Source organism: Megalobrama amblycephala, linkage group LG8, assembly GCF_018812025.1.
Source record: "Megalobrama amblycephala isolate DHTTF-2021 linkage group LG8, ASM1881202v1, whole genome shotgun sequence".
Classification (NCBI taxonomy): domain Eukaryota; kingdom Metazoa; phylum Chordata; class Actinopteri; order Cypriniformes; family Xenocyprididae; genus Megalobrama; species Megalobrama amblycephala.
The window spans coordinates 6,136,581-6,163,895 of NC_063051.1; the positions used below are offsets into that span (position 1 = coordinate 6,136,581).

Below are 27,315 nucleotides of genomic sequence, written 5' to 3' on the forward strand. Positions count from 1 at the left end.
TTTGAGATTAAAAGAAACATATGCAGACAAAACAAAATGAATACCCGCAGCTCCTGATGACACATTGAGGTTTTAAGAAGCGAAATGATCAATCTATGCAAGAAACTGAACATTATTTACAACATTTTACCTCTAATCCACAGCCTCGGCAAACGGTCCTGAGCGCGAGCTTCCTGTTGCATAATGACGTATGCGCGGCTTACCTGCACATACGTCATTATGCGACAGTCGCGGTGCAGACTGTCGTGAATTCGCTCAGGACCGTTTGCCGAGGCTGCGGATTACAGGTAATAATGCTGTAAATAATGTTGCATAGACCAATCGTTTCGCTTCTTAAGACCTTAATGTAGGAGATGCGGATATTAATTTTGTTTTGTATGCATTTCAAAGTGACGGCACCCATTGACTTCCAGTATATGAATCACAGAGGACTATGATTTCAGCTAAAAATCTTCTTTACTGTTCTACTGAAGAAAAAAAGTCAACTACATCTTGAATGGACTGAAGGTAAATTTTCATTTTTGGGTGAACTATCCCTTTAAGCTTTGCCATACTAGAGAAAGATGACATACAAGTAAATGACATGAGGGGGGGTAAATTTAAACAGATTTTGGTCTCTTCCAATGAAACAATTGACAATTTATTCTCATACTGACGGATATGACACAAGAAATATGTGTGACAGATTTCTACAGATAATCTTCATGTCTATATAAAAATAAATCAATCAAGTAAAATCACACAGCATGTGAATATATTTTGAAGAGTGAGCTTGTGTGCAGGAATGTTGGTTGTTATATACGTGCACATTATCATACCATCAGCCCTCCCTATATCAAATACGCTTGCACACAAACACTCATACTGTATGCAGACCCATAACTGCAGTTAAGTAAGGCCAGTTTATTAGGGGACAGGGGAGGGGTGCACTAGTAAACAGGGTATAACATGTCTCTAATGCTATTCTTTAAGGTGGGCTCTGGACAGTGGCTAGCTGACGTGGGCAGTGACGGACTGTCCCCCTTGATTTACCATACACACCTGCGCTTAAATGTCTGGTAAGTTTCCAGCCTTAAGCTAAATAAGCTTTAGCATAAATCCTGTTCTTTTCACAAACAACCGTAGGCCAGATCTGCTCTGGCTTTATCTTACCCCTGCGATGCGCCAATGCAGGCTTGTTTACAGAAGAGGATAAAGGGCAAGAGGTGTAGGCAGTGATACATCCTCAAGATCCTGTCCCTTAATGATGTAACATGACCACTGTTTTCCAGTGAACTCTCCCGCGTAAAGTCACCAGGATAGGCCCCCTGGTCAGATGCCTGTAAAATGATTCTCCAATGTACATTAGTCTCTGCTTTCTCTAAAGTAGTTGACTGAACTTGGCCTTCTTTCCCTTCTGGAGTCTGACCCTGAGGCCTCAGAGGCCCTTATCAAAAGCGTTGGAATGTCCCCTGTCCCCTTTGGGCCTCCGTGAGTTCTCTGAAGCCACATGGTTCTCATGGCCAACACTTGGGCTACTTCCCAGTGGGAATAGGCAGTTCTGACCTAGCAGCCTTTGGGCAGCTTCCAAGTGGTTGGTGGTCCCCTGGTAACCACCGAGTCGAGGCTTGGAGCTGAGGCCACCAAGCAGGCGCTCTGATGGGCCACTCTCACGCAAATGTTCCTCGTCATCTGTGTCGGCATCGATGTACTTGCTGATGGACGCGTCGTGGAAAGTGAAGACTGCAGGGGTGATTGCCTTCTTCTCTGGTGTCTTAGGTGGAGTCCTGCTGCTGGCTGTTGTGTAGACTGACACCTCTGGGCTTAGGATGGAGTGGTCAGAAAGAATAGAGCTGTCAGACAGAGGACCACCAGATGGACTGGTCTCCCCACAATTGCGATGATTCACTCTAACCGCATAGATTTTCTGAGAGTTTATAAGCAGACCTTGTTGCCGTGAACCATCGGTGTTGAGAGGTTTAGCACCAGAACAAGGTGGCGTGAGCATGGTCTCATGCTCCAGTGTTGTCTGCAGGCTTGGATTAGCACTGACTCGACCAGAGAGGCCAGATCCAGGACTGTGGGAGAACCGAGAGCTCTCTGGGAGTGACAGACCCCCTGCCGGACTGTAGGGGAATCGCGGGTTCTCTTGGAAGTCTGTTGCACAGCTGATATAACTGTCAATGCTTGACAGACTTTTCATGTCTACCACCCCTTCACGGCCCCCATTCAGTGGGTCACCTCCTTGACCTGGCAAGGCTCCCAGCTCAATTTCATCCCTTCTATGGCCAGCTCGAGATGTACTTCTGTCTTTGGTGTTCAGGTTGGGCTGTGACTGAGTCTTTGCCATCTGGTTGTACATCTCTTCTAGTTTCTGTGCATTAAGCCTCTGTGGACTAGAAGCTCTCGCCTTGCTCGGTGAACCTTGCTCTGGGTTGAAGGAACGATTGGAACTGGTCTCTGAAGTTGCCCTCTTTGATGACCATTTCCATCGACTGGGTGAGAGATGGTTGTCCTGGGTTCTCTCACCCTTGTCCATGACCACCACATCCAGAAGCTCTGCACCACGGGAAAACGCCTCTCTAACATTCATGGACACTATGCTGCCATTGCGTTTGGCTCTCTCTAGAGCCTCACGTCTCTTGATGGCCTTCTCTTGCCGTTTCTGTTCCTTGTAGAATTCAGAAAAGTTGTTGACAATGATGGGAATTGGTAGGGCAATGACTAAAACGCCTGCTATGCAGCAAAGCCCACCAACAATCTTACCCAAAAGTGTCTTAGGGTAAATGTCTCCATATCCCACAGTGGTCATGGTAATAGTGGCCCACCAAAAGGAGGCAGGGATGCTCTTGAACTTGGTGTCATCCTCGTCCTTCTCCGCAAAGAAAACCAGACTGGAAAAGATCATGATCCCCATAGCTAAGAAGAGGATAAGCAGGCCCAGCTCATTGTAACTCCGACGCAGTGTAAAGCCCAGTGACTGTAACCCAGTGGAATGACGTGCCAATTTGAGGATGCGCAAAATCCGCATGATTCGAAAGATTTGCACCACCCGCCGTACGTTCTGGAATTGCAGCACACTCTTGTTGGACTCTGTCAAGAATATGGTGACATAATATGGTAGGATGGCCAGCAAGTCAATGACATTGAGGGGACCTTTAAAGAATTTCCATTTGTTAGGTGAGGAAAGGAAGCGAAGAAGATATTCCATGGTGAACCATGCGATGCACACTGCCTCCACATGGGCCAGCTGGGGATTATCAGTTGTCTGACCAAATTCGTCTGTGTCTTGCAGCTCCGGGAGGGTGTTAAGAGACAAAGCGATAGTGGAGAGCACAATGAATAGGATAGAAATGATGGCCAAGATCTGAAAGACAAAAAAGCAAACAAAAAATCAACTATTAAAAATAAGAAAAACCTTCAAAGTAAAGAAATACTGAGATTTGTGTCTCATTACCTCTAACATAGGCTACTGGTAAAAACATTTTATGTATAGTGTAGTGATAGCTTGACAGATCATTTATACTTTGTGAATTTTTTATGTTCTAACCATAAGAGAAATCAAACACTTGTGTTTAAATAAAGACTGCTGCACTAAAAGTCTGATGAAATGTATGTTGGCAATGAATATAATTTTCCACCAAGGAGTTTCTTCTTTAATATTTTCTATAGATGCGTAATCAGGATTAATTAAAGTGAGAGAGACAAACAGAGAATGAGTTTGAAAAAGTGATGAGTAAGATCTAGGTAAATCATAGTAACTGACAATACATTTTTCTTTGTGACTATGAGTGTGATTTGAAGAAAACCTTGTAGAAACATGCTTTACACCAGAAAACCTGGTTAGACAACCCTATGCTAAACAAGTTGTCAACTACATTGTCAGTCAAATCATCTACATAAAATCCAAGTCTTTTTTACTCACTTTTGAGCTGTTGAACTGCTACACTGAACGCAGGACATTGCATAATAATGGATTTACCTGTGATGTTAGGTCAAAAGAGCAGTATAAAATAATAAATGACTGAGTAATATTTAAAGAGCAGAGAATTTTTTAGATATAAATAAATGTTCTGAAACATGGAATAACCAGTAAAACCAGAATACTGGTTAGTAAGACAAATCCACAAAACAGTCTAATTATTCAGGTAGAAAATCACAGCATCTTTTTATGATTATGATCCTACTAAAACTAAACTCCTAGTAATAAAATCACTCAGTTTATTAATAAACAGAACTAGCAACTAAAACAACTAAACTGGGTGAAGTATTTAAATTTCTTTAGAGATCAAGATAACAAAGAAGACTTGTGTGAGTGAGGTCTTGCTACTAAATCATCAGATAAGATCTGTCCTGCAGTTTAAACAAAATAGCTCCCTGTGGAACTTTCCAGAAAGAAAAAAAACTAAGCTAGAAAATTAGAAAAAGATCTGTAAAGCTTTAAACCTCCCACCGAACAACATACTGTCATTTCCATTACAACAAAACGACAAAAACGTGGTACAATCCTAACACCACTAAGCCAACTAAGAGGCTTTCGTACCAAATAACTCAAAAAGAGAAAGACAATAGTCAGAGAAATTAACAAGACCCGAACATTGTCTTGCAGAGCTCTTTGGCTGAGATAAGAGAAACGTGGACAAAGAAACTCTCTTCATAGACTCTTTGGGGGAGTGGAAAGAAGGAGGCCACTTCTGGCAAAAGTCTCTGTGTGTTTTAAGCAAAAAACATGATGGTGGAAACAACATTGAGGATTCTTAAATTGAGAGTCAACTTGAGTCTACTGGGTGTGTAAATCTAATGACATTGAAATTGGTCACCTACAGCCACCACTATGTTGATGTGATGCCATGGCATAACTGAATTATGAACCTCTAACTTCATCCTCTATCCCCTATTTTAGCCTGCTAATCTCTCTTTTTCTGTATTATCAAATGATTCACCTTCATATGAATAGTATGGAAAATCATTTGTGACTCATTGCATTTGTAGGTGTTTATCTGTGTGTATTAATGTGTCTAAGAAGAGATGATACCCTCCAGTCACGTGAGTCATGAGGGTAAGTTAGAAGTGGTAATAAGATTAAAAACATCCCATAACCTATAAACAGCAAAGATTAGCCTTTTTATTTATAAGCTTGCCAAAGCTTCAGCAGCATTATTTTCACATCGGTATCAGCAACCACAATCTCTATAAGACACACTGGAGCTTCCATCCCGCTTCCATCCTGCTTCTATCCCCCTTCTGTTTTATCCTCATTTTCTAATAAAAGGCGATAATGCTGGCTGGATGATTGTGATGTAATTGGTATACATTCTATTGCTGCATTCCATTCTAAGATATAACATTTTTATCAGCAACCACAATATCTACTAAGTCACAATGGACCTTCCATCCCCCTTCTGTTTTATCCTCACTGTCAAATGAAAGGCAGTAATGTTGACTGGATGTTTGTGATGTCATTGGTATACATTCTATTGATGCATTCCATTCTAAGATATAAAATTTTTTATTGGTCCAAAGTGATTAGCTGTGTTGTTCTGGTCTTTAAAGGTGCCCTTGATTCAAAAATTGAATTTATCTTGGCATAGTTAAATAACAAGAGTTCAGTACATGGAAAAGACATACAGTGAGTCTCAAACCCCATTGTTTCCTCCTTCTTATATAAATCTCATTTGTTTAAACGACCTCCGAAGAACAGGCGAATCTCAACATAACACCGACTGTTACGTAACAGTCGGGGTGTACGCCCCAATATTTGCATAATGCCAGCCCATGATGTTCCCAACATTATAAAAGGCATTAGACAAGGGCAGCCAGTTAACGTCTGGAGCTGCACACAGCCGAATCATCAGACTAGGTAAGCAAGAACAACAGCGAAAAATGGCAGATGGAGCAATAATAACTGACATAATCCATGATAGCATGATATTTTTACTGATATTTGTAAATTGTCTTTCTAAAAGTTTCGTTAGCATGTTGCTAATGTACTGTTAAATGAGGTTAAAGTTACCATCGTTTCTTACTGTATTCACGGAGACAAGAGCCGTCGCTATTTTCATTTTTAAACACTTGCAGTCTGTATAATGCATAAACACAACTTCATTCTTTATAAATCTCTCCAACAGTGTAGCATTAGCCGTTAGCCATGGAGGACAGCCTCAAATTCATTCAGAATAAAACTTTAACATCCAAATAAATACTTTACTCACATAATTCGAAGCATGCATGCAGCATGCATGACGAACATCTTGTAAAGATCCATTTGAGGGTTATATTAGCTGTGTGAACTTTGTAAATGCGCTGTAATATAGTCGACAGCTGGTGTGGCAGGGAGCACGCGATTTAAGGGGGCGGCGCCGAGTGTAAATCAGTGCATTGTTAATGATGCCCCAAAATAGGCAGTTAAAAAAAATAATAAAAAAAAATCTATGGGGTATTTTGAGCTGAAACTTCACAGACACATTCAGGAGACACCTTAGACTTATATTACATCTTGTGAAAGAACGTTCTTGGGCACATTTAAAAAAAACTCTATAAAAGACAAACAATTAGAATAGAACATCATGAGAATTCCCTTAAGAGATAGGATATGAGATGTCTTTAATATTTCAGTTTTGTCCTAAAGAGCAGTCTAATGTTTCCTATAGATTTCAGACCTCAACATTATTGTGAAAATTCAGAGATTTCAGTATGGCTTCAATTTAGCTTCAATTCAAACCTTTCTCATCAAATGTTTGCAAGGCCAAACAAAGACAAAATTACTACCTAAAAGAAACATAACTGACAACTCCATTACATCTGAGCTATAAAAGAGCAACCTCTGAGAAAAAACAATTTACTACATCTCTGAGTGATTCTGAACCCTGAAGGTAAGAAAAAATCATTTCTGGGTCATTTTCTTGGCCTTTTACGTGTGTGTGCACATGTGCGTTACAAAATAACATTCTTAATGTTAAAAAGTGAAAAGGGCAACTAAAAAAAGACAGTCCACTTCAGTGACAATGAATGTTAAATGGGGAATACATTTTAAAAGGGTTCAGCACATACAGTATTCTCAGTGCACAATCAATTGAGCCATTGACCAAGTGATAATCAGTTAATAATGTCTGTACACACTCAAGCTGAGGAAGGCATAACAGGGTCAACTCCCTGTGTAAAGACAGCTAAGGATGCACAGGGAGAAATCTCAGGTGAGCGGCTCATTATCACATCCAGTGGGGTGCTCCTACAATCATGTACAAATTATGTTCTCCTGAGACACACAACAAATATACTCATATGCATACAAACACACACACACACACGCACAAGTCTCCAAAAGCTCCAAAAACATCCCATAAAGGGCTGCATGAAAAGAAAAAAAAAAAAACACAAATGAGATTCTCAGTGACATGAAGCTAGTTTATTACATTATTTAAAATACATTAAAATTAATCCAGAAAATGGAAAAACTAAATGCAACTAAATGCGATTGTCACTGCTCCTTTGAGCATTTCTTTTCATTTATTGATCAGGTTGTGCCACCTGCAGTGACGTAACTCTCTTTTTGATGCCAAAAGCGCATCTGAGGCTGGAAAAAAAAAAAAAACAGAAATGGGTACGCATCTTGAGCATTCACAATTTTCAATTCTGTCTCAGGGACGGTAAACTATGTGCACTACGGTGTTAGGGAAACACATTATGCATCAGAGAATGTGTGCGGTTTAAAAGCTATAGTAAATGCATAAAAACAATACTCAGTAGTACTTTACCATACTCAAGGATTATGTGAACAAAAAATCGTGACATTATTTTTGACCGTTTGTCCGCCAAATCAAAGTCAGTGATGTAACCAACATGAAGGAAGCCATGTTGTTGTCATGTGACAAGAGAACCACCCAATGATTGTTTTTGTTTACATGAGGTGCAACTCCAAGAGTTGCATATATATATATATATATATATATATATATATATATATATATATATGAATGAAGAAAATGGCTTAAATGTTTTTGTGTTTGCACTTGTTTTTTTAGAGATAAAATTTCCTTGAGTGTTTTTCTAGACTATAAACTCTTCTCATTATATATTATTTATCACCATTAGTAAATATAAGCCTGCATAACCCAGTTGTTGTGCAGATGTCTGTGACTCTTGAGTGAAAACTCCTCTTTTGACCTTGACCACTGACATTCAACCACTGCTGCAGAATTGTCATGGCAACCTTCTTCAAGCTCAGTAGGAGGCAGTCACATGAAGAGATTTGTTTGAAAAGTGTAGAAGCCTCTGTCCCTCTTATCAGCAGCATCAACACCATGCTAGAGTAGGTGCTACTTATAAACTTACAGCAGTCAGAAGGTGTTTATGCGGAAATGACTGTTGCTAGTCTTGTACTAAAATTCTGTAAGTTTACTTCACACTGGGTCCTTGTTTTATTGTTATGGATTTGGTAGCTTTAATAATCTATGCTGTTTCCTTTTTTTATTTATTTTAGGACTTATTTTTAGACTTTCCTCGCCATTGATGGAATTTTCCGTGTGCATAATTTGGACTCCCTGCCAAATTATTACCCCCCCCCCCCCCACTCCATGTTTTCACTGTTATACAGTAGGGGGCGCTATTACGCATCTTCTGAAAGAGCACAGAATCTCCGGATCAAAACACAGGCGAAAAGAAGCAGAAACAAGCTATAAAAGCATAGCTTAAAACATTAAACAGCATATAAATCAAAACTGCCTAACATTACCGAATGAAATGTCTGGTTCTGATGATGGTTCTGAATCTGACGGGTATGAAGTCTTTGACAAAAACACCATTTTGTCAGCTTTTTGTATAAAGTGTTGCTTTTTTATGAAACTTTCCCAAATTCAAGTGCATGAGGCTGCTTTTTTTTTTTTTTTTTTTTTTTTTTTAAGTTGGCGGAGAAAGAGTTAACTTGTATAGTATAATATAGGCAATAGAACAGGAAATTATGGGGGAACAGAACTGTAAAATATCAGATTTGAACAGATTTCAACGTGTCAGAGTATAAGCAATAACTGTTAAGCCATGGCTTCAATAACAATATATCCTGTTGACGTCAATGGTTGATTCTGACTGTAAATGGCAATCATTTCTATCTTAATGAACCCCTAACCTTAAGTTCTTATGCATAACTCACCTTGCACCATTTCCGCTATGGACATGAATGATAGCACAAATAAAACAACTTGGTTTTCATCTAACAGATGAAAAATCAGGTAAAAAATGATTTGGATCTTCATCAAAGGAAGAATCCGGGCCATATCTAGAGACAAGAATCATATTGACGCACCAGTAAGCAACCATTCAGAAACTCCCTAGCAACTAGATAGCAATGCTTTTGCAACCACCCACAATGACCTAGTACCATGGCTAGGAGTTTTGCTTCTAGATAGAACATTCCTTCATTTACGTCATTTACGTGAATGTGAGCAATCATCTAAAAAGTTGCAACAATGTGAGAAGCCAGACAGACCCAGACTTGTGGGTTGGTGTAAGGGGAGAGGGAGAGATGAGCTTCTGATAGTGTTGCCGAACACGCCTTCACGTCCCTCTGAAAGTGACACTGTCGCCATGGTTACCAGAAGAGACCATGTCTTCCACATTTTCCACCAAACGATGGCATGACAAAGGACTCAAACACACATTCACACACACGTTCTCGTGAATATCAATGTGAAATGAGTTAAAATCCTTTATGAATAGTACAGTTTTAGTACTGCCCTTGAAGAAATGTCCTTGTCTTTATCCTCTGTTTGTCGCTCGAAACAGCTCTGACCTGATGCTGGAAGACAAGGTTCGGCTGAATTTGTAAAGCCCTTGAGATACAGAGGCAACAGCTGTGTCCTCGTGCGTGCACACACAGACAGAGCTAGATGACCTGAGCGACTGGTCCTTGGCAGAGCCCTATTTTTTTTCGTTCATTATTCATTTGTCTGCAATGAGAGGGAAAATCCAGTCGCTGAGTCTATATATAAACCTGCCCAGCCCCTGATGTAGTTATTAATAGCTCCAGTCGGGCAGCTTTGGGATCCTGCAGGAGTGCTCTCTTAGAACACACACACACCCCACAGATGATGATCCAACAGACAGCATGTGGAAAAATTTCATGCTCCAATTTTTATGCTTTATGTTGTATTTCATTGTAGACCATCAGATAGAATTATTAAATAACTAGATTTCAACATTTTCTGATATTACTTCTTATATCTCAAGTCTCTATGATATGCAGATCACTACACAACACTAAAAAAAATGAATTGTTTGATTCACTTAAAAAAGCAGTGTCAAGTGGTTCCATGCTACTATATTGAGTTATTTGTACAAATAACAATTTAGTTGCATGAACAAAATAAATTCAAGTAAAGTTGACAAAATTTATTTTGGGTAAATACAAATCATTTGAATTTGTCACTGTTACATAATATTTATATGTGCAGTTTACTTAATAATGTTATGTTTATTATGTAAGGTGAGCACATTTATTGACTTAATTTACCTTATTAAATTAACTATTTAATTTTGCACTTTAAAAAAATAAAAAAATAAACTCAATTGAATTGAGTGCAGGAATTCCATCCTATAAAAATGTATATATGAGACAAAAACAGTACAGAAACTCCTTTAAATGTCCAACATAACTGAACATTAAACACAAACATAAACTAACAACATCTTTCCCTTTACCGAAAAACACATAAAATAACACTTTAATCCCTAAATTTACTCTCCTAATGCAGTCCCTCTCCTAAAGCATGCTGGGAACTATGGATCCATTGCCCAGTTATTTGAGCGTTTCACTCAGCAATGTTAAGTTGACTGAACAAACACTTATTAAAGGTGCCCTAGAACTTTATTTTAAAAGATGTAATATAAGTCTAAGGTGTCCCCTGAATGTGTCTGTGAAGTTTCAGCTCAAAATACCCCATAGATTTTTTTTTTATTCATTTTTTTAACTGCCTATTTTGGGGCATAATTAGAAATGAGCCGATTCAGGGTGTGTGGCCCTTTAAGTCTCATGCTCCACGCCCGAAGAGCTCGCGCTTGCCTTAAAAAACATAAAAAAAAGTTTACACAGCTAATATAACCTTCAAAATGGATCTTTACAAAGTGTTCGTCATGCAGCATGTCTAATCGCGTAAGTACAGTGTTTATTTTGATGTTTACATTGATTCTGAATGAGTTTGAGGCTATGCTCCGTGGCTAACGGCTAATGCTACACTGTTGGAGAAATTTATAAAGAATGAAGTTGTGTTTATGAATTATACAGACTGCAAGTGTTTAATAATGAAAATAGCGACGGCTCTTGTCTCCGTGAATACAGTAAGAAACGATGGTAACTTTAATCACATTTAACAGTACATTAGCAACATGCTAACAAAACATTTAGAAAGACAATTTACAAATATCACTAAAAATATCATGTTATCATGAATCATGTCAGTTATTATTGCTCCATCTGCCATTTTTTGCTATTGTCCTTGCTTGCTTACTTAGTCTGTTGATTCAGCTGTGCACAGATCCAGACGTTCTGCCCTTGTCTAATGCCTTTCATAATGTTGGGAACATGGGCTCGCATATGCAAATATTGGGGGCGTACACCCCGACTGTTACGTAATAGTCTGTGTTATGTTGAGATTCGCCTGTTCTTTGGAGGTCTTTTAAACAAATGAGATTTATATAAGAAGGAGGAAACAATGGAGTTTGAGACTCACTGTATGTCTTTTCCATGTACTGAACAACTATGCCGAGAAAAATTCAATTTTTGAATCTAGGGCACCTTTAAATAAAACTGACAATACTCAGTTCCTTTAGTTTTTTTAAGTCTGTTCTTAAAACCCATTTATTTAGGATAGCATTTATGTGATTTAATTGTATTTTATATATATATATATATATATATATATATATATATATTTGTTTATATATATTTGTTTATTTTATTGTTATTTCAATTTATTTTTATGCTTGTAAAGCACTTTGAGATGTTTCTTTAAAGGCGCTATATAAAATAAAGATTATTATTATTATTCATTTGCATTTAAAGATACATGCACAAAAACAGCATGCTTTTCCTTCCACTCAAAAATGAGCAGTTACAACACAGCATAATGATCTGTGGGGTATTTTGAGCTGAAACATCTGACACATTCTGCGGACGCCTGAGACTTATATTATATTTTGTTAAAAGGGGCATAATAAGGTCCCCTTTAATGAAAATTCTGTCATCATTTACAAAACACAAAAGATGATATTTTGAATAATGTTGGTTCCCATTGACTTCCATTCTACTTTTTGACCTTACAATGGAAGTCAATGGGAACCGAAACAGTTTGGTTACCAACATTCTTCAAAATATCTTCTTTTGCATTCCACAGATGGCAGAAAATCATACAACTTTGGAACCACAAGAGAGTGAGTATGAAGACAGAATTTTCATTTTTGGGTGGACTATCCCTTTAACAGTTAGGTTCCTAAGTATGAGTAGTAATAATTCTGCAAAGTGTATCTAATCTCTCATTTAAGTGTCATTCAAGAACATCTAATGATGAGAAATGAGATCGAACACAAACACGCTGTTTCAAACTTGTTCATACATTTCATATTAGACACTGGCATAAAGAATCAAACACAATCTCTCCTCGCCACACCCCCCCCAAAAAAAAAAGTGGTACACAAAGTAAACATGCACATACGCACGCCGCTGCTTATCCTGGCAGAGACAGCTGTGCGTTCAAGCGTCGCACAAGACACAGTTGCTATGGTGACAATGACGACACGCTTTTTAGCATTGCAGGGATGGGAGAGAGAAAAGAATGCATGTGTGTGTCTGTGTGAGCGTGTGCGTGTGTGTCAGTGGAAAATCAGACAGTGGCGAAGGCATTTACAGAAATACAACAAGCTAAAGATGAAAAGTTCAGACATGGAGAGCAGCAACACATCCTAATGTAGAAGAACAAAAGCCTTGACAAGACATTACAATATGTGCAGTTGGAGCGTACACTCCCAAAAGTCAACGAATCATGTAATTTGACTCTTGACCTGAATGTTTAAAGTTTAAAGGCAGTAACGCCGCGGAACAAAGAGATAGCGTTCAAGATTACACTTAGGAAAAGGTAATTAAGAGAGGTGTACCGCAGCAATCACATTATTTTTTAATGTATCTCCGAGAGTAGTCTCAGTTATTTTCCACATGGAACCTACATTGGTTCCAGTGGTTACACAAGCGTAACTACTAACAGTATAAGGCTCATTTTCAAGAAACTGTGCTAGTGGCTGACTTTTTTAATATATAATTTACAGCATACCGGACGTAGCCACATTATTTGAAAGCTTTGACGCTGATTAGTGTAGTGCAAAAAAACATCAATTTGAAAATGAAAATAAATATAATGTCTGTTTATTATTAGAATATTATACAATGCATTTTAAAGGGTATGTACAAGAAAAATATTAAATTCTACCTAATTTTCTACCTATTTTGCCTTTGCCTAAAAAACATATTGTCAAATATTATTACAATTTAAAATAACTTTTTAAAATTGTATTTTAATAACATTTTAAATTGTACTATTACAAGTTGAAATTACTTATATTTTGACATATTTAAAATGTAATTCTGTGTTCAAATGTATTCCCGTGATGGCAAAGATGATTTTTACTGTAATCTTCAGTGTCACATGATCCTTATTTGGTGCTCAAAAAACATTTCTTGTTAAAAAATAGTTGTGCTGCTTAATATTTTTGTGGAAAACCATGATACATTTTTATCAGGATTATTTGATGAATAGAAAGTTGTAACAATGTAAAAGTCTTTACTGTTACTGTTGATCAATTTAATGCTTGCTGAATAAAAGTCTTAGGCCAGGGGGCCAGTTGCATAAACATAGCCATTATGTTAAGACAGTGTCTTAAGATCTAATATGACCCACTAGCAGTTAGTCAAAGGGCATTCAGTCGTACTTTTCGGTATCAAATTATGCAAATCTACGTTTTCAAGGAAATATCTTAAAAAAGTTATGAACAGTCTAAAAGAAAAAGCATTGATGGCTAACTGGTAAGACTAGTCTGAGCGGTTTATGTAACTGGCCCCTGTGGTTGCACAGACAGGGCTTAGATTAAGCCAGGATTAGGCCTTAGTTCAATTAGGACAATTAAGTAGCCTTTATAAACATGCCTGGTGTGCATCTGGACATATTTTAAGATATGTCAGTGCAAGTTGCTTCCAGTTAAAACAGCTCAAACATGTATTTTAGTCTGGGACTAGGTTTAAGCCTTGTCTGTGAAACCAGGTGTCAGTGTAGCTTACTGACCCTAAAATTTTAAATAGCAGGCACAAATGGCACCATTTCTTGGGAAAGGCCTATACATTGTTCTGGTTCTAATGTAAAGACATTGAGGGTCATTCTCTCTCTCTATCTCTCTCTTTCTTTCTTTCTTTCTCTTGCGTCTGACTTAGAATCACACACCCATCCTTGAGTGCCATTTATTTTGTACCCCTGGCCTTTGCTTCCCTGTCAAATCCGTTCCAGCGGTAATCCAATCTCTGACACCCAGAGAAGGGTCTGCACTAAAGATGCTCTCCGTGCTTCAGAAGGTCTTGTGTAGTGTGTTTTACGGTCGTTTCTATTGATTGCACTGACTATAACGTAGCACAGTGAGAGCTACCTGTCACTATAAAAATGACAAGCCAAGTGGCAGGGACAGAATAAAATGACAACATGGGAAACTGTTGAACCCTGCTCCTTTTCTTTTTCCCATTCCTGTGATTTATTAGCATGTTGCTCATTCGAATGGAATTTCTATGCAATAGGGAAAGAAATGGATTGATTTTCTCAAACAGTAGATATTAAAGAATTCATCACTTAACATCTTAATTGAATTATGCGATTTTCTGAATAAGAAAATCAAGTAATCATAATAATAATGCATATATTAATATTTGCTGAGAAAAGACATTACTGTGGCAGATGAATAAAGCACCTTTAGAAGTCAGTATATTGTTTGTTCTATTTCCATATGATTAAATGTGTACATTTTTATATTACATTATTTGGTAACACTTTAGAATACTGTTCCATCATTAATGAATAACAAGACAACAACTGAGAAAAGACCCATTTACACCATGAACGGTAACTATAAAGATAACTATAACTATATTTGCATCCACACCAACGAACGATAACGGTCTGTTTATTCTAAGCTCACGCGCTGCTGTTTCAAAGTGTGTACAACATGTTTTTACTGTTCTTGTTGCATTTACACAGCTTTAACCAGCGGATGTCCTCAGCTATGTTTCGAGTGAATCTAGCAAGTGTAATCCATCTAATCTGACAGTGAATTTAGCTGACGAAGTCAATATAGTGGAATAAAAGCAACCAGGGGTGTGTTTACATTATTGGGAGCCCTAAGCAAATCTCCGGGAGGGGAAAAAATCGTTCTGAAAGTGATCCCAACAATATTGTTTCTCTATATCGTTATTGTTATAGCTGTGGTGAGTGGTGTTAAAACTATATCTTTATTGTTATCTTTATAGCAATTGTTCTTGGTGTGAATGGGCCTTAACGCAATGTTAAAGGTGCCCTAGAATTAAATATTGAATTTATTTTGGCATAGTTGAATAACAAGAGTTCAGTACATGGAAAAGACATACACTGAGTTTCAAACTCCATTGTTTCCTCCTTCTTATATAAATCTCATTTGTTTAAAAGACCTCCGAAGAACAGGCGAATCTCAACATAACACCGACTGTTATGTAACAGTCGGGGTGTACGCCCCCAATATTTGCATATGCCAGCCCATGATCGAGGCATTACACAAAGGCAGAACGTCTGGATGTGCACAGCTGAATCATCAGACTAGGTAAGCAAGCAAGAACAATAGCGAAAAATGGCAGATGGAGCAATAATAACTGACATGACCCATGATTACATGATATTTTTAGTGATATTTGTGAATTGTCTTTCTAAATGTTTCGTTAGCATGTTGCTAATGTACTGTTAAATGTGGTTAAAGTTACCATCGTTTCTTACTGAATTCACGGAGACAAGAGAGTCGTCGCTATTTTCATTTTTAAACACTTGCAGTCTGTATAATGCATAAACACAACTTCATTCTTTATAAATCTCTCAAACAGTGTAGCATTAGCCGTTAGCCACGGAGCATAGCCTCAAACTCATTCAGAACCAAATGTAAACATCCAAATAAATACTATACTCACATGATATGATCCATGCATGCAGCATGCATGACGAACATCTTTTAAAGATCCATTTTGAGGGTTATATTAGCTGTGTGAACTTTGTGTTTGCTGTTTAAGGCAAGCGCGAGCTCCGGGGGCAGGGGAGCACGAGATTTAAAGGGGACGCAACCTATATATCGGTGCATAGTTAATGATGCCCCAAAATAGGCAGTTAAAAAAATGAATTAAAAAAAATCTATGGGGTATTTTGAGCTGAAACTTCACAGACACATTCAGGGGACACCTTAGACTTATATTACATCTTTTAAAAAGAAGTTCTAGGGCACCTTTAACATTCTAGTAACTACTATTAAGTAACAAGAAACTCAGATTAACAAATTAGTAAGTAATAGTGCTCAGCTGAATGCAGTAGTTCACTACTAGCTAATCAGTAACTGCTTTTTTTAATTTATTTTTTTTTTTTTTTAAATAAAGAAAAAGATTTAAAAAAATAAATAAATAAATAAAAAATTAATTGCATGTTAAACTGACAGTCCTGATGTCATATGTTTCTCTCAGGCCCTGTTTACAGTAGTTTGTTTCCACTTTAAAATGGCGTTTTAAAATGAAAACCATCTATACTGGCGTTTCCACTGTGTTTCAGAAACTATCTCTGTCCACACTACACGACTGAAAACACATGTCACATGACCATTCATACACACTGGGCAAGTGCGTACAAGTGTAAACAGTTGCCTTTTGTAAGCCTAAAGCGAGGGACACATTTAATGACTGTAAGGCTGATTATGAATGTAATTTGAGTTGCATTCAGTTGGTGTTTACAGTCAGCATTTAAAATCATATAGCGTATTGAGTTCAGTCTTAGAATGTTTCAGATAGTTGTTAAGTGTGTCCCTGGCTTAAGTTGATCGTATTGCCATCAACAGTCTCTATGATCAACTTACGATGTCTTACGATGCTTTTGGGAAACGCAGCCCTGTTCTGTTATTGTTGTTTTCTGGTAAGGTAATGTGGGCAGCCGTGCCTTCTTTTTCAAAAGTCTCCACTTTGGTCCATTTACACTGAAAAGCAAACCCAGAGTTTTCAAACTAAAACGGGGTCTGCAGCATTTTAAAAAGTCTCCATTTTCGAAGGTTGAAAACAGCGGAGTAGTGTAAACGATAGGCATAACTGTAGCAAAAGTAGTGTAAAACTAGCGAAAACTAGTGTAAACAGGGCCTTAGACAGCAATTATGAGACCAAATGTAGATTTTTCAAAGTCTATAGACCTTATGTAGCCCTGCTCCTTTTCAGTGCTGCGCTCATTGTGTTTTGTCTTCCAGTTTGTATTTTGAAAGCATGAAGGTAAGATCTTACGGATTTAAAATCTTCCCAGTCTACTGACATTTGTTATTACATCCGCTTCAAACATTACAATGCTCATGATAACTTTAGTTAACTCTACTAGTATAAGTAAATCCACTTCACCAGCTAATTACTATTCCACAGCGATGCCATAGAAATACACAGAGCTAATGCAAAAATGTACGTTTAAACACAAAATTCTAAAGATTGCTGTACACTTGTTTTTTTTTCTGGCGCATAAGGTCTATAATTGATCTCAGTAATGTAACAAGTGCTCAAAAAGGCCAAAATGGCAAATTTTGTAATAAAAAAAGATTCCAATTTGAACTAATTTTTTCTCATTGGATTCCTTTAAGACCAAATTAACCCCCACACACGTACACCTTCTTCTGTTTATCATACGCTCAGTCTGTTCCTGTTTTAGTCAAGCTCATGTCTCGATGGAGTATTAATGGCTTGGGAAAGACTTCAATAGAATGAGACACCATGTTCCTCTGTGATATGCTGACAGAAACCATCTTTGATTATCTCTCTCTAGATTAGCCTTCTCTTGTATGCCGGAACTTTCTCATCATTTCATAATCGCTTACATACAAGATGTGTCTGCTAATTTAGCCAGAGCTCACATTAAAGAAAGAGCACTTAGCTTATCTATACAGCAGTTTCAAATCTTGTGAGCAGTCTAAGGCAGCATTAAAATGCAATACCAGAATGCATTGTAAGTAGAGGAATATGTTGATTGCATCATTATTAAGAAAATAATATATTTATAATATTTATACAATTATATTGAGGAATGAAAACAAACAGTATCATGAAAATATTATAAAATAATACATTTGCAAAATATAATAAAATTATATAATTACATAGCAAGGTAGTTTGCTACATCTTGGAACAGAGCTTTTGGATTTAAACTAATAACATGCTGAATATTCCATATTTCTGTTATGATGCTAACCATGTAAGCATATACTACATATTGACCACACTAATCCACATACCATAGTAATACCTCTGGGTAGGATAATGAAGGCCAGTAAAGGGACTCAATGCATCAACATTACATAAACCTCGTGCCAAATGTCATGCGAAAAGGTTAAGATAGATGGCGGAAAAGAACATTTAACGATGCCAGAAAAAGCCCTTTTATTTTATTGTAGGTCTGCTGTTACTTACTGCTCTTGACAGTAATATAGTTTTTAGAGGGCACAAAAAATTACTCATCAAATCATGTTAATTAAAAGCTGTGCATCTGTTTTGGAATTGCTGGTTCTGTTTATTTTCATAAGTGATTTACACATTACGAAAGACATTATGCATTATGCAAGTGCTCACATTTCTGGAGGTGGCAGATAGTTCTTGTAAAGGCGTATGCTGTAGGCGTTTTATTTAGAGTACCACGCATAAATTGTCCCTTCTACCTGACAGATCACTCAAATGGGTGTCCTGAGACACCAGTTGCATAAAATTAGCCACTAAGAACTAGTTTGAGTTAGATTTGAGAGATTTCTGTCCCTCCATAGAGATCTAACACAACTACCATTTTCAAGGTCCAGAAAGGTAGGATAGACATCATTAAAGTAATCCATGTGACTCCAGTGGTTTAATCTCAATTTTATGAATTTTATGCTCTGTTTGCACCAAAAAACATAATTTACCATTTTATTTACAAAATAATATTATCCAAAGCATGCTCAAGCAACAATGTCAGCTCTCGTGTGAACACTAAACGCATGCGTCGTGGTGCTCTCATGAACGCGCGTTGTAGATCAATATTTTCGTAAATAAAGTGGTCAATTATGTTTTTGCCACAAACTAAGCACTCAAGTCGCTTCATAACCTTGAGGTTAAACCGCTGGAGTCACATGGAGTACTGATGTCTTTCCTACCTTTCTGGACCTTGAAAGTAGTGGTTATGTTGAACCTCTATTTAGGGACAGAAAACTCTTAGATGTCATTACAAATATTTGTTTTCCGAAGATGAACAAATATCTTATGAATGTGGAACAACACAAGGGTGAGTAATATATGATGAATTTTAATTTTTGGGTGAACTAACCCTTTAAGAGATAATCAGTCTTACTTTTCCAATTCAAATTAGACCAATCAACCTGTTTATGTTGCTTACTTTAAAATATTAGGACCAGTCCTGAAGAAAAAAAATGACTAACTTTTAAGACTAGTTTAAGCAGTTTATGCAACTAGCCCCAGACCTGTCTTTGTGATAGACCTAGGCTCTGTAAACAGCGATAAATAAAGCGGTTGCCAATCAAAAACACCCTCTGCCTGTCAATTTGAGCTTTCAGGTTTGCTTACATCAGGTTTGCTGACATGTTTTTGGAGGGTGGGTTTTAGGGAGAGTGCAAAATCTTTTGTAGAACCTTTTTAGAAAAAATTTGAGAAGATTTAAAGGGGACCTATTATGCCCCTTTTCACAAGATGTAATAGAAGTCTCTGGTGTCCCCAGAATGTGTCTGTGAAGTTTCAGCTCAAAATACCCCACAGATCATTTAATATAGCTTGTCAAATTTGTCCCTATTTGGGTGTGAACAAAAACACGCCGTTTTTGTGTGTGTCCCTTTTAATGCAACTGAGCTGCTGCTCCCGGCCCGCTTTCCAGAAGAGGGCGGAGCTTTAACAGCTCATGCTTCAGTTGCTCAACAACAACAAAGCTGGAGAATCTCACGCAACCAAAATGATGATTGTCAGTAACGGTGTTCAGCCTTACATTATTCAAACCGGAGTCGGACACTGATGGAGAGACTCAGGAAGAAGTTACAACTTTTAGAATGAAACTGGACATTTCTTAATGATTAGTGGATAAATGTATGTAGTTGTATGACTAGTAGTATGACTAGCATGTGCCGTCATGTTAATCTTGTGTGCAAATCCAGCATTGAATTGACACGTTTGTGAAATAGTCCGGGGTAAAATGACGGCATAGCACAACAATTCTTTCTCTTCTCTAAAGCAGCCCAACATGGCCTCACCCCCTTTTGTAGCATGTTCCTGGGAGCAGGTTTATGTAAATATTGGGGTTCGTGATGTCAACAACCCGGGAAGAAGCTCATTGTAGTCCCTACCAGCAGTTTGTTGTAGTCCTTAAAAAGCGATTTCTGTAAAAGAAAATATCTCTCTTTGCATTGAACTTTGAGTGTCGTAACTTTGCAGATGTTGTTTATGCTCAAACAGCAACATTACACACTAACTAAAGTTAAAAAAGTGAAATCATAATCAAGGACCCCTTTAAATATGATGTGTTAATTTACAATGATTCAGCTGTCAGCTGTATAATTCATGCTCTGGAAGACACAGTAGTGATGCTGTGAAAAAAGATATGTGTAAAGTTAGCCTTTGAGTGTTAAATGTTAGCTGATGCATCAAGCAAACTAACAAACAAATGACAGTGTTCCATATGTTCACATTTGGTACTAACTCAACTTGCTATGATGAACAGTCTCAGCAGTTTTCAATGAGAGGAAAAAAAACAACAACAGTAGTATTGGAAACAGTCTGGCTAGGTTTTGTTGTCCTTGGGCATTGCAGATGCTAAAAAAGAAACCGTGAGCCCAGCCCAGTCGACAGAGATAGCACAGTATTGAGACAGCATAGTATTGACATATTGTCTCCAGGGACACTGAGTACAGGGCAACCAGGGCCGATTGCGAACATGAACCTCTGCCGATTCAGTCTTTCTTCATTTGTTTCGTGTTGGGTTAACAATGCTATGCAGCACAGTATCAATACCCTGTACATGTGTATGCTGTGAAGACTCGGTAGTCTTGATCAGTATCTCATTATTTGGTAAAACTTTCCAATAAGGTCTTATTTGTAAACATTAGTTAATGTATTAACTAACACAAACTAACAATAAGCAGTACATTTGTTACATTATTTATTAATCTTTGTTAATGTTAGTTAATAAAAGTACAGTCGTTCATTTTAGTTCACAATGCTTTAACTACTGTTAACAAATACAACTTTTCATTTTAATAATGTATTAGTAAATGTTGAAATAAACATTAACTAAGAATAATAAATGCTGTAGAATTATTGTTCATTCTTAGTTAATGTTAACGAAAGAAACCTTATTGTAATGTGTTACTCATTATTTTTATACTAATACAGCAGCAATCAATATTTTACAGAAAATGTATAAATATTGAATATTGTGTATATTTGGATATTTGTTTTTAATGACCCTAGACGTTTGATTAAACCATCAAAATATGAGGAAAATATTTTATACTTTTAAATATTTTTAATATGAGGGAAGAAAAAACCCTAAACTTGGTTAAGGTATTTATCTGATAAAATTATTTGACAAAAATAATTTAATAAAAACAACAACAAAAAATAATGAAAACAAAAAGCCTCCATGAAAAAGCATATAATGACTACAAAATAATCATTTGTTAATATTTTGTTGGTTCTCTCTTGTTTTGCGTGTGTTCATAATTTGTTTGTATGACAACCTTGCCAAAAATTATGTCTGCAAAATTTGCCATGTTTCATTAAACAAATAAAACAATTAACTCCAAGCACAACTTCATATGCTTACAAAATCTTTAACAAATTTTTAATCAATAATTTTTAAAAGTGGAAATCACTTTTGGCCACTACTATATATATATATATATATATATATATATATATATATATATATATATATAATATTCCTTAAAGGTGCCCTAGAACCAGTTTTAACAAGATGTAATATAAGTCTAAGGTGTCCCCTGAATGTGTCTGTGAAGTTTCAGCTCAAAATACCCCATACATTTTTTTAATTAATTTTTTTAACTGCCTATTTTGGGGCATCATTAACTATGCACCTATTCAGGCTGCGGCCCCTTTAAATCGTGCGCTCCCTGCCCCCCAAGCTCTCGACTATAATACAGTGCATTTACAAAGTTCACACAGCTAATATAACCCTCAAATGGATCTTTACAAGATGTTCGTCATGCATACTGCATGCATGCGTCAGATCATGTGAGTATAGTATTTATTTGGATGTTTACATTTGATTCTGAATGAGTTTGAGGCTGTGCTCCGTGGCTAACGGGCTAACATTACACACTGATGGAGAGATTTATAAAGAATGAAGTTGTGTTTATGAATTATACAGACTGCAAGTGTTTAAAAATGAAAATAGCGACGACTCTCTTGTCTCCGTGAATACAGTAAGAAACGATGGTAACTTTAACCACATTTAACAGTACATTAGCAACATGCTAACAAAACATTTAGAACAATTTTAGACAATTCACAAATATCACTAAAAATATCATGTAATCATGGATCATGTCAGTTATTATTGCTCCATCTGCCATTTTTCACCATTGTTCTTGCTTGCTTACCTAGTCTGATGATTCAGCTGTGCACAGATCTAGACGTTAATACTGGCTGCCCTTGTCTAATGCCTTGAACATGGGCTGGCAAATATGCAAATATTGGGGGTGTACATATTAATGATCCCGACTGTTACGTAACAGTCGGTGTTATGTTGAGATTCGCCTGTTTTTCGGAGGTCTTTTAAACAAATGAGATTTACATAAGGAGGAAGCAATGGAGTTTGAAACTCACTGTATGCCTTTTCCCTGTACTGTTATTCAACTTTGCCAAGGTAAATTCAATTTTTGATTCTAGGGCACCTTTAAGATATCGATCACTATATATGATTGTTGCTTGATATATTGGATCGTTTAAATACATTGTAAAATGTATGTATGTATATCATATTTATCTTCAGTACAGTATTGATCGCTAAGCTTGTTGCTATCTATATATGAATTTTGAATGAGTGCATGTTATAGAGACCAGATAAAATTGTGTCCGAAAATAAGATATTAACTGACATTGTATTGATCTTCCAGATAATCTTCCAGATGTAAGCACTTAAGGTTAGTGACTATATAGAAAGGATCAGCACCTATATGTGTAATGCATTAATCACTTGGAAGTGGGAACAGGTGCATTAATATGATTCATTACAGTACCTAAGGATCATGACTACAATAGGAAATGAATCATGAATAATCTACAAAAAAAAAAAAAAAAAAAACTATGGTTGCTAAGTTTCCCAAAATAGATAACTTTTAAACATAGCCTAAAACATTTTTATTTCACAGTTCTAACTTTTTTTCTTGCATTAGCTTGTTTATATCTCCCAGTTCAGACTTTATTACTCGCAATTGTGAGTTTATATCACAATTCTAAGGGGAAAAAGTCAGAATTGCAGAATGTAAACTTGCAATTCTGAGGAAAAAAGATGTATCTCACAATTCTGTTTTTCCTTCTAAGAAATGTGAGATATAAAGTCGAAATGAACTTTTTTTATTCTTTTATTCCATAGCTTCCACAAACTGTTACTGCAGAACTGTCTTTTTCTGCCACCAGGTAGTCTCCGCCCACAAAAAACATATAAACACAAAATAGGTCTGTAGAGAGAGGAAAACGTGACACTGACAATATATTTTTGATTCTGCTAAGCATGCTGGTCAAACTTGAAAGTTTCAATGATGAAATCAATGTAAGCTTCATTATGTACTCACCGCACACTACATACTCTTACTTCAACACAGAGACACAAGCCATTGCCCTGGAAACCGATGGAGTTTGCCATGGCAACAGAGGCTCTGCTGCCAATTGTGTAGGTGAATGGGAATGCTGCGATTACGGATGGATTAACACTAACTGTATGTAGACCTATTGAGAGTTAAACAATTTAGCAGAAATGTTATCATTTTTAAATTGCTGTTTTGCTACTTTTGCATATGGATTAAAGCACTCACAGTATATAGGAAATTAACTTCTAGAAAGCTTTGATTTTGCCTAAAATGGTAAACAAATACATTATGTTTGCAAAGAAGCAGAAATATGCCACAATTCTGCAATGAAGAGGGGAAAGTAATCACTAGCCTTAAAGGAATAGTTCACCCAAAAATGAAAATTCTGTCATCATTTACTCATAATCAGGTTGTTCCAAACCTGTGTGAGTTTGTTTCTTCTGTTAAACACAAAAGAAGATATTTTAAAGAATGTCTGTAACCAAACGTTTGATGGACCCCATTGATTTCCATAGATTTTTTTCTGTACTTTGGAAGTCAGTGGGGTCCATCAACTGTTTGTTTACAGATATTCTTCAAAATATCTTCTTTTTTGTTCAGCAGAAGAAAGAAATTCATACCAGTTTGGAGCAACTTGAGGTTGAGTAAATGATGACAGAATTTTCATTTTTGGGTGAATTATCCTTTTAATGGAAAAGCCCTTAATTAAAGGGACAGTTCACCGACAAAATCTGTCATTTACTCATCCTCATGTCCTTCCAAACCTTTATTACTTTTTTTTTCCATGGAGAAAAAAATCTAAAGACTTGTCGCCCTTTTCCAAAAGGGAACTAAAGCTTTCAATCTTCAACAAGTGGTCTGAATTTACTCCAAATCTTCTGAAACTAAATAGTATTTCTGTGTCAGAAACAGGCCATAATTTAAGTCTGTATACTATTCACTAATAATATTCCTTTTCAGAGTTGTTCAGTCAGCTGAATCAATGAGTTGAACTTGATTCATGATTCTGATTATTTTTGAAAAAACTTTTTTCACAAATAAGACATCACATCACATGGCTTTAGAAGACTTAACACCATTTTAATTGTGCTTTTATGTCCTTCTCCACCCATTTTTGTAATCGCATGGAAAAGGGAGACCAGCACATTCTTCAGAATTTCTCTTTTTATGTTCCACAGAGAAAAGAAACTCATACTGGTTTGGAATGACATGAGGGTGAGTAAATGATGACAGAATTTTCATTTTTGGGTGAATTATCCTTTTAATGGAAAAGCCCTTAATTAAAGGGACAGTTCACCCACTAAATCTAAATTCTGTCATTTACTCATCCTCATGTCCTTCCAAACCTTTATTACTTTTTTCTTCCGTGGAGAAAAAAAAAATCTAAAGACTTGTCACTCTTTTCCATGAAATAACAATAAAAGGGAACTAAAGCTTTCAATCTTCAAAAAGTGGTCTGAATTTACTCCAAACCTTCTGAAACTAATAGTATTTCTGTGTCAGAAACAGGCCATAATTTAAGTCTGTATATTATTCACTAACAATATTCCTTTTCAGAGTTGTTCAGTCAGCTGAATCAATGAGTTGAACTTGATTCATGATTCTGATTATTTTTGGAAAAACGTTTTTTCACAAATAAGACATCACATCATATGGCTTTAGAAGACTTAACACCATTTTAATTGTGCTTTGATGTCCTTCTCCACCCATTTTTGTAATCGCATGGAAAAGGGAGACCAGCACATTCTTCAGAATTTCTCTTTTTATGTTCCACAGAGAAAAGAAACTCATACTGGTTTGGAATGACATGAGGGTGAGTACATGATGACAGAATTTTCATTTTTAGGTGAACTCTTTCTTTAACTGTAGCACGAACCTGTTCTTTAATGTCAAAGCCAGACACGCTGCTCCAGAAAAGTCGCTTCTGTTCATGCCGAGACACTGACAGTGACATGAGACTCTTGTATTTCTGACTCGCGGCATGTTTTTGGTAACTGTGCGTGCGAGAGAAAAGAGCGAGACGTAGCCGAGCTTGAAAACAGCCGTCTGATTCATAACTATTTTGGTGTATGATGGTAAATTTCTTAAGAGCTCTGCAGTCACATCTCATTTTAACAACTTGCATTGATGGGTCTGAAAAAATAATTGCACTTCTCTATTCATTAGATTCCAAGACTGCCTAGCCTCCTAAATGCTACAAATCACCTCCTAATGAGGTTTAATTAAAGAATGATTAATTATATATGCAGAAATATGGGCTGTTATTAATAAGATGGGGCCCAAGCTCCGAAGAATGTCATCTTAAAAACGACAACACCACATTTTTACTCTCATTGCTTGGCAATGCATAAGTTAAAATGGCACCAGTTAAATGTGTTATCCTTTATGAGATCATGCATAAACACGCATTATATAAGACATCTTCCCCAAAAGTGGCCAAAATCTTCAACAACAAAAGACACTTTACTCACAAATAAGTTGAATGAGATGCGATAGAAAGCAATTAGGGCTGATTGCACAATAACAAGCCACATGGCTTCCTAGCATTTAGATACAAAGCTCACAGAGCATTAGATGATTCATATCACACTGTTGCGATACTTGATTACGTGATTCACAATAAAAAGTTCACATCACAACTTCTGTGTCACAGGTAATTAGGCTATCCTAACTGCAGCAAACCACAGGTTAAGACCTGTGTACCATGATGAGCTTCATGAAGCAGCTGCTGAGTGCAGCACGATAACTGCAGGACACTTTCTAATAATGCATGAGTGTTCAAGTTACATGTCAAAATAATTCATTGTGGTAACAATAACAATGCATAATTACAGGCTTGCCAAATGATTTCATATTATGTAGGAAATGTTGTTATATCTTGTAAATACCTTTTACTCTGCACTTACTGAAGTACAGCATTGGCACTAATGTAAATTAGAAGATATGACAAATATATTTCAATTTTATATATCTGAATTAAAATATCCACATTCTCAGGAAGTCAAATTGGAATGACAGAAAGAGCAATTTACTAAATTGTAATTTAAAGAAATGATGAAACTTTAGTTTAGGGTCCAATTCTCACTATTGACTAGTTGCTTATTAGCATGCATATTACTAGGATATTGGCTGTTTATTAGTACGTATAAAGCACATATTAATGCCTTATTCTGCATGATCATATTCTACATCCATTAATCCTACCCAATACCT

At 36.7% G+C, this 27,315-nt stretch overlaps 1 protein-coding gene across 2 annotated transcripts in view; it reads right to left on the reverse strand.

Moving 5' to 3' along the window:
- Positions 1-888: 888 nt before the first annotated feature.
- Positions 889-27,315, reverse strand: part of kcnb1 (potassium voltage-gated channel, Shab-related subfamily, member 1) — a 37,005-nt gene continuing 10,578 nt past the window's right edge. For both annotated transcript variants that reach the window (XM_048198924.1, XM_048198925.1), the window contains exon 3: positions 889-3,346. In XM_048198924.1, the coding sequence (XP_048054881.1) occupies positions 1,418-3,346 (1,929 nt within the window). In that variant the 3' untranslated portion in view covers positions 889-1,417. The remainder of the gene's footprint in view (positions 3,347-27,315) is intronic.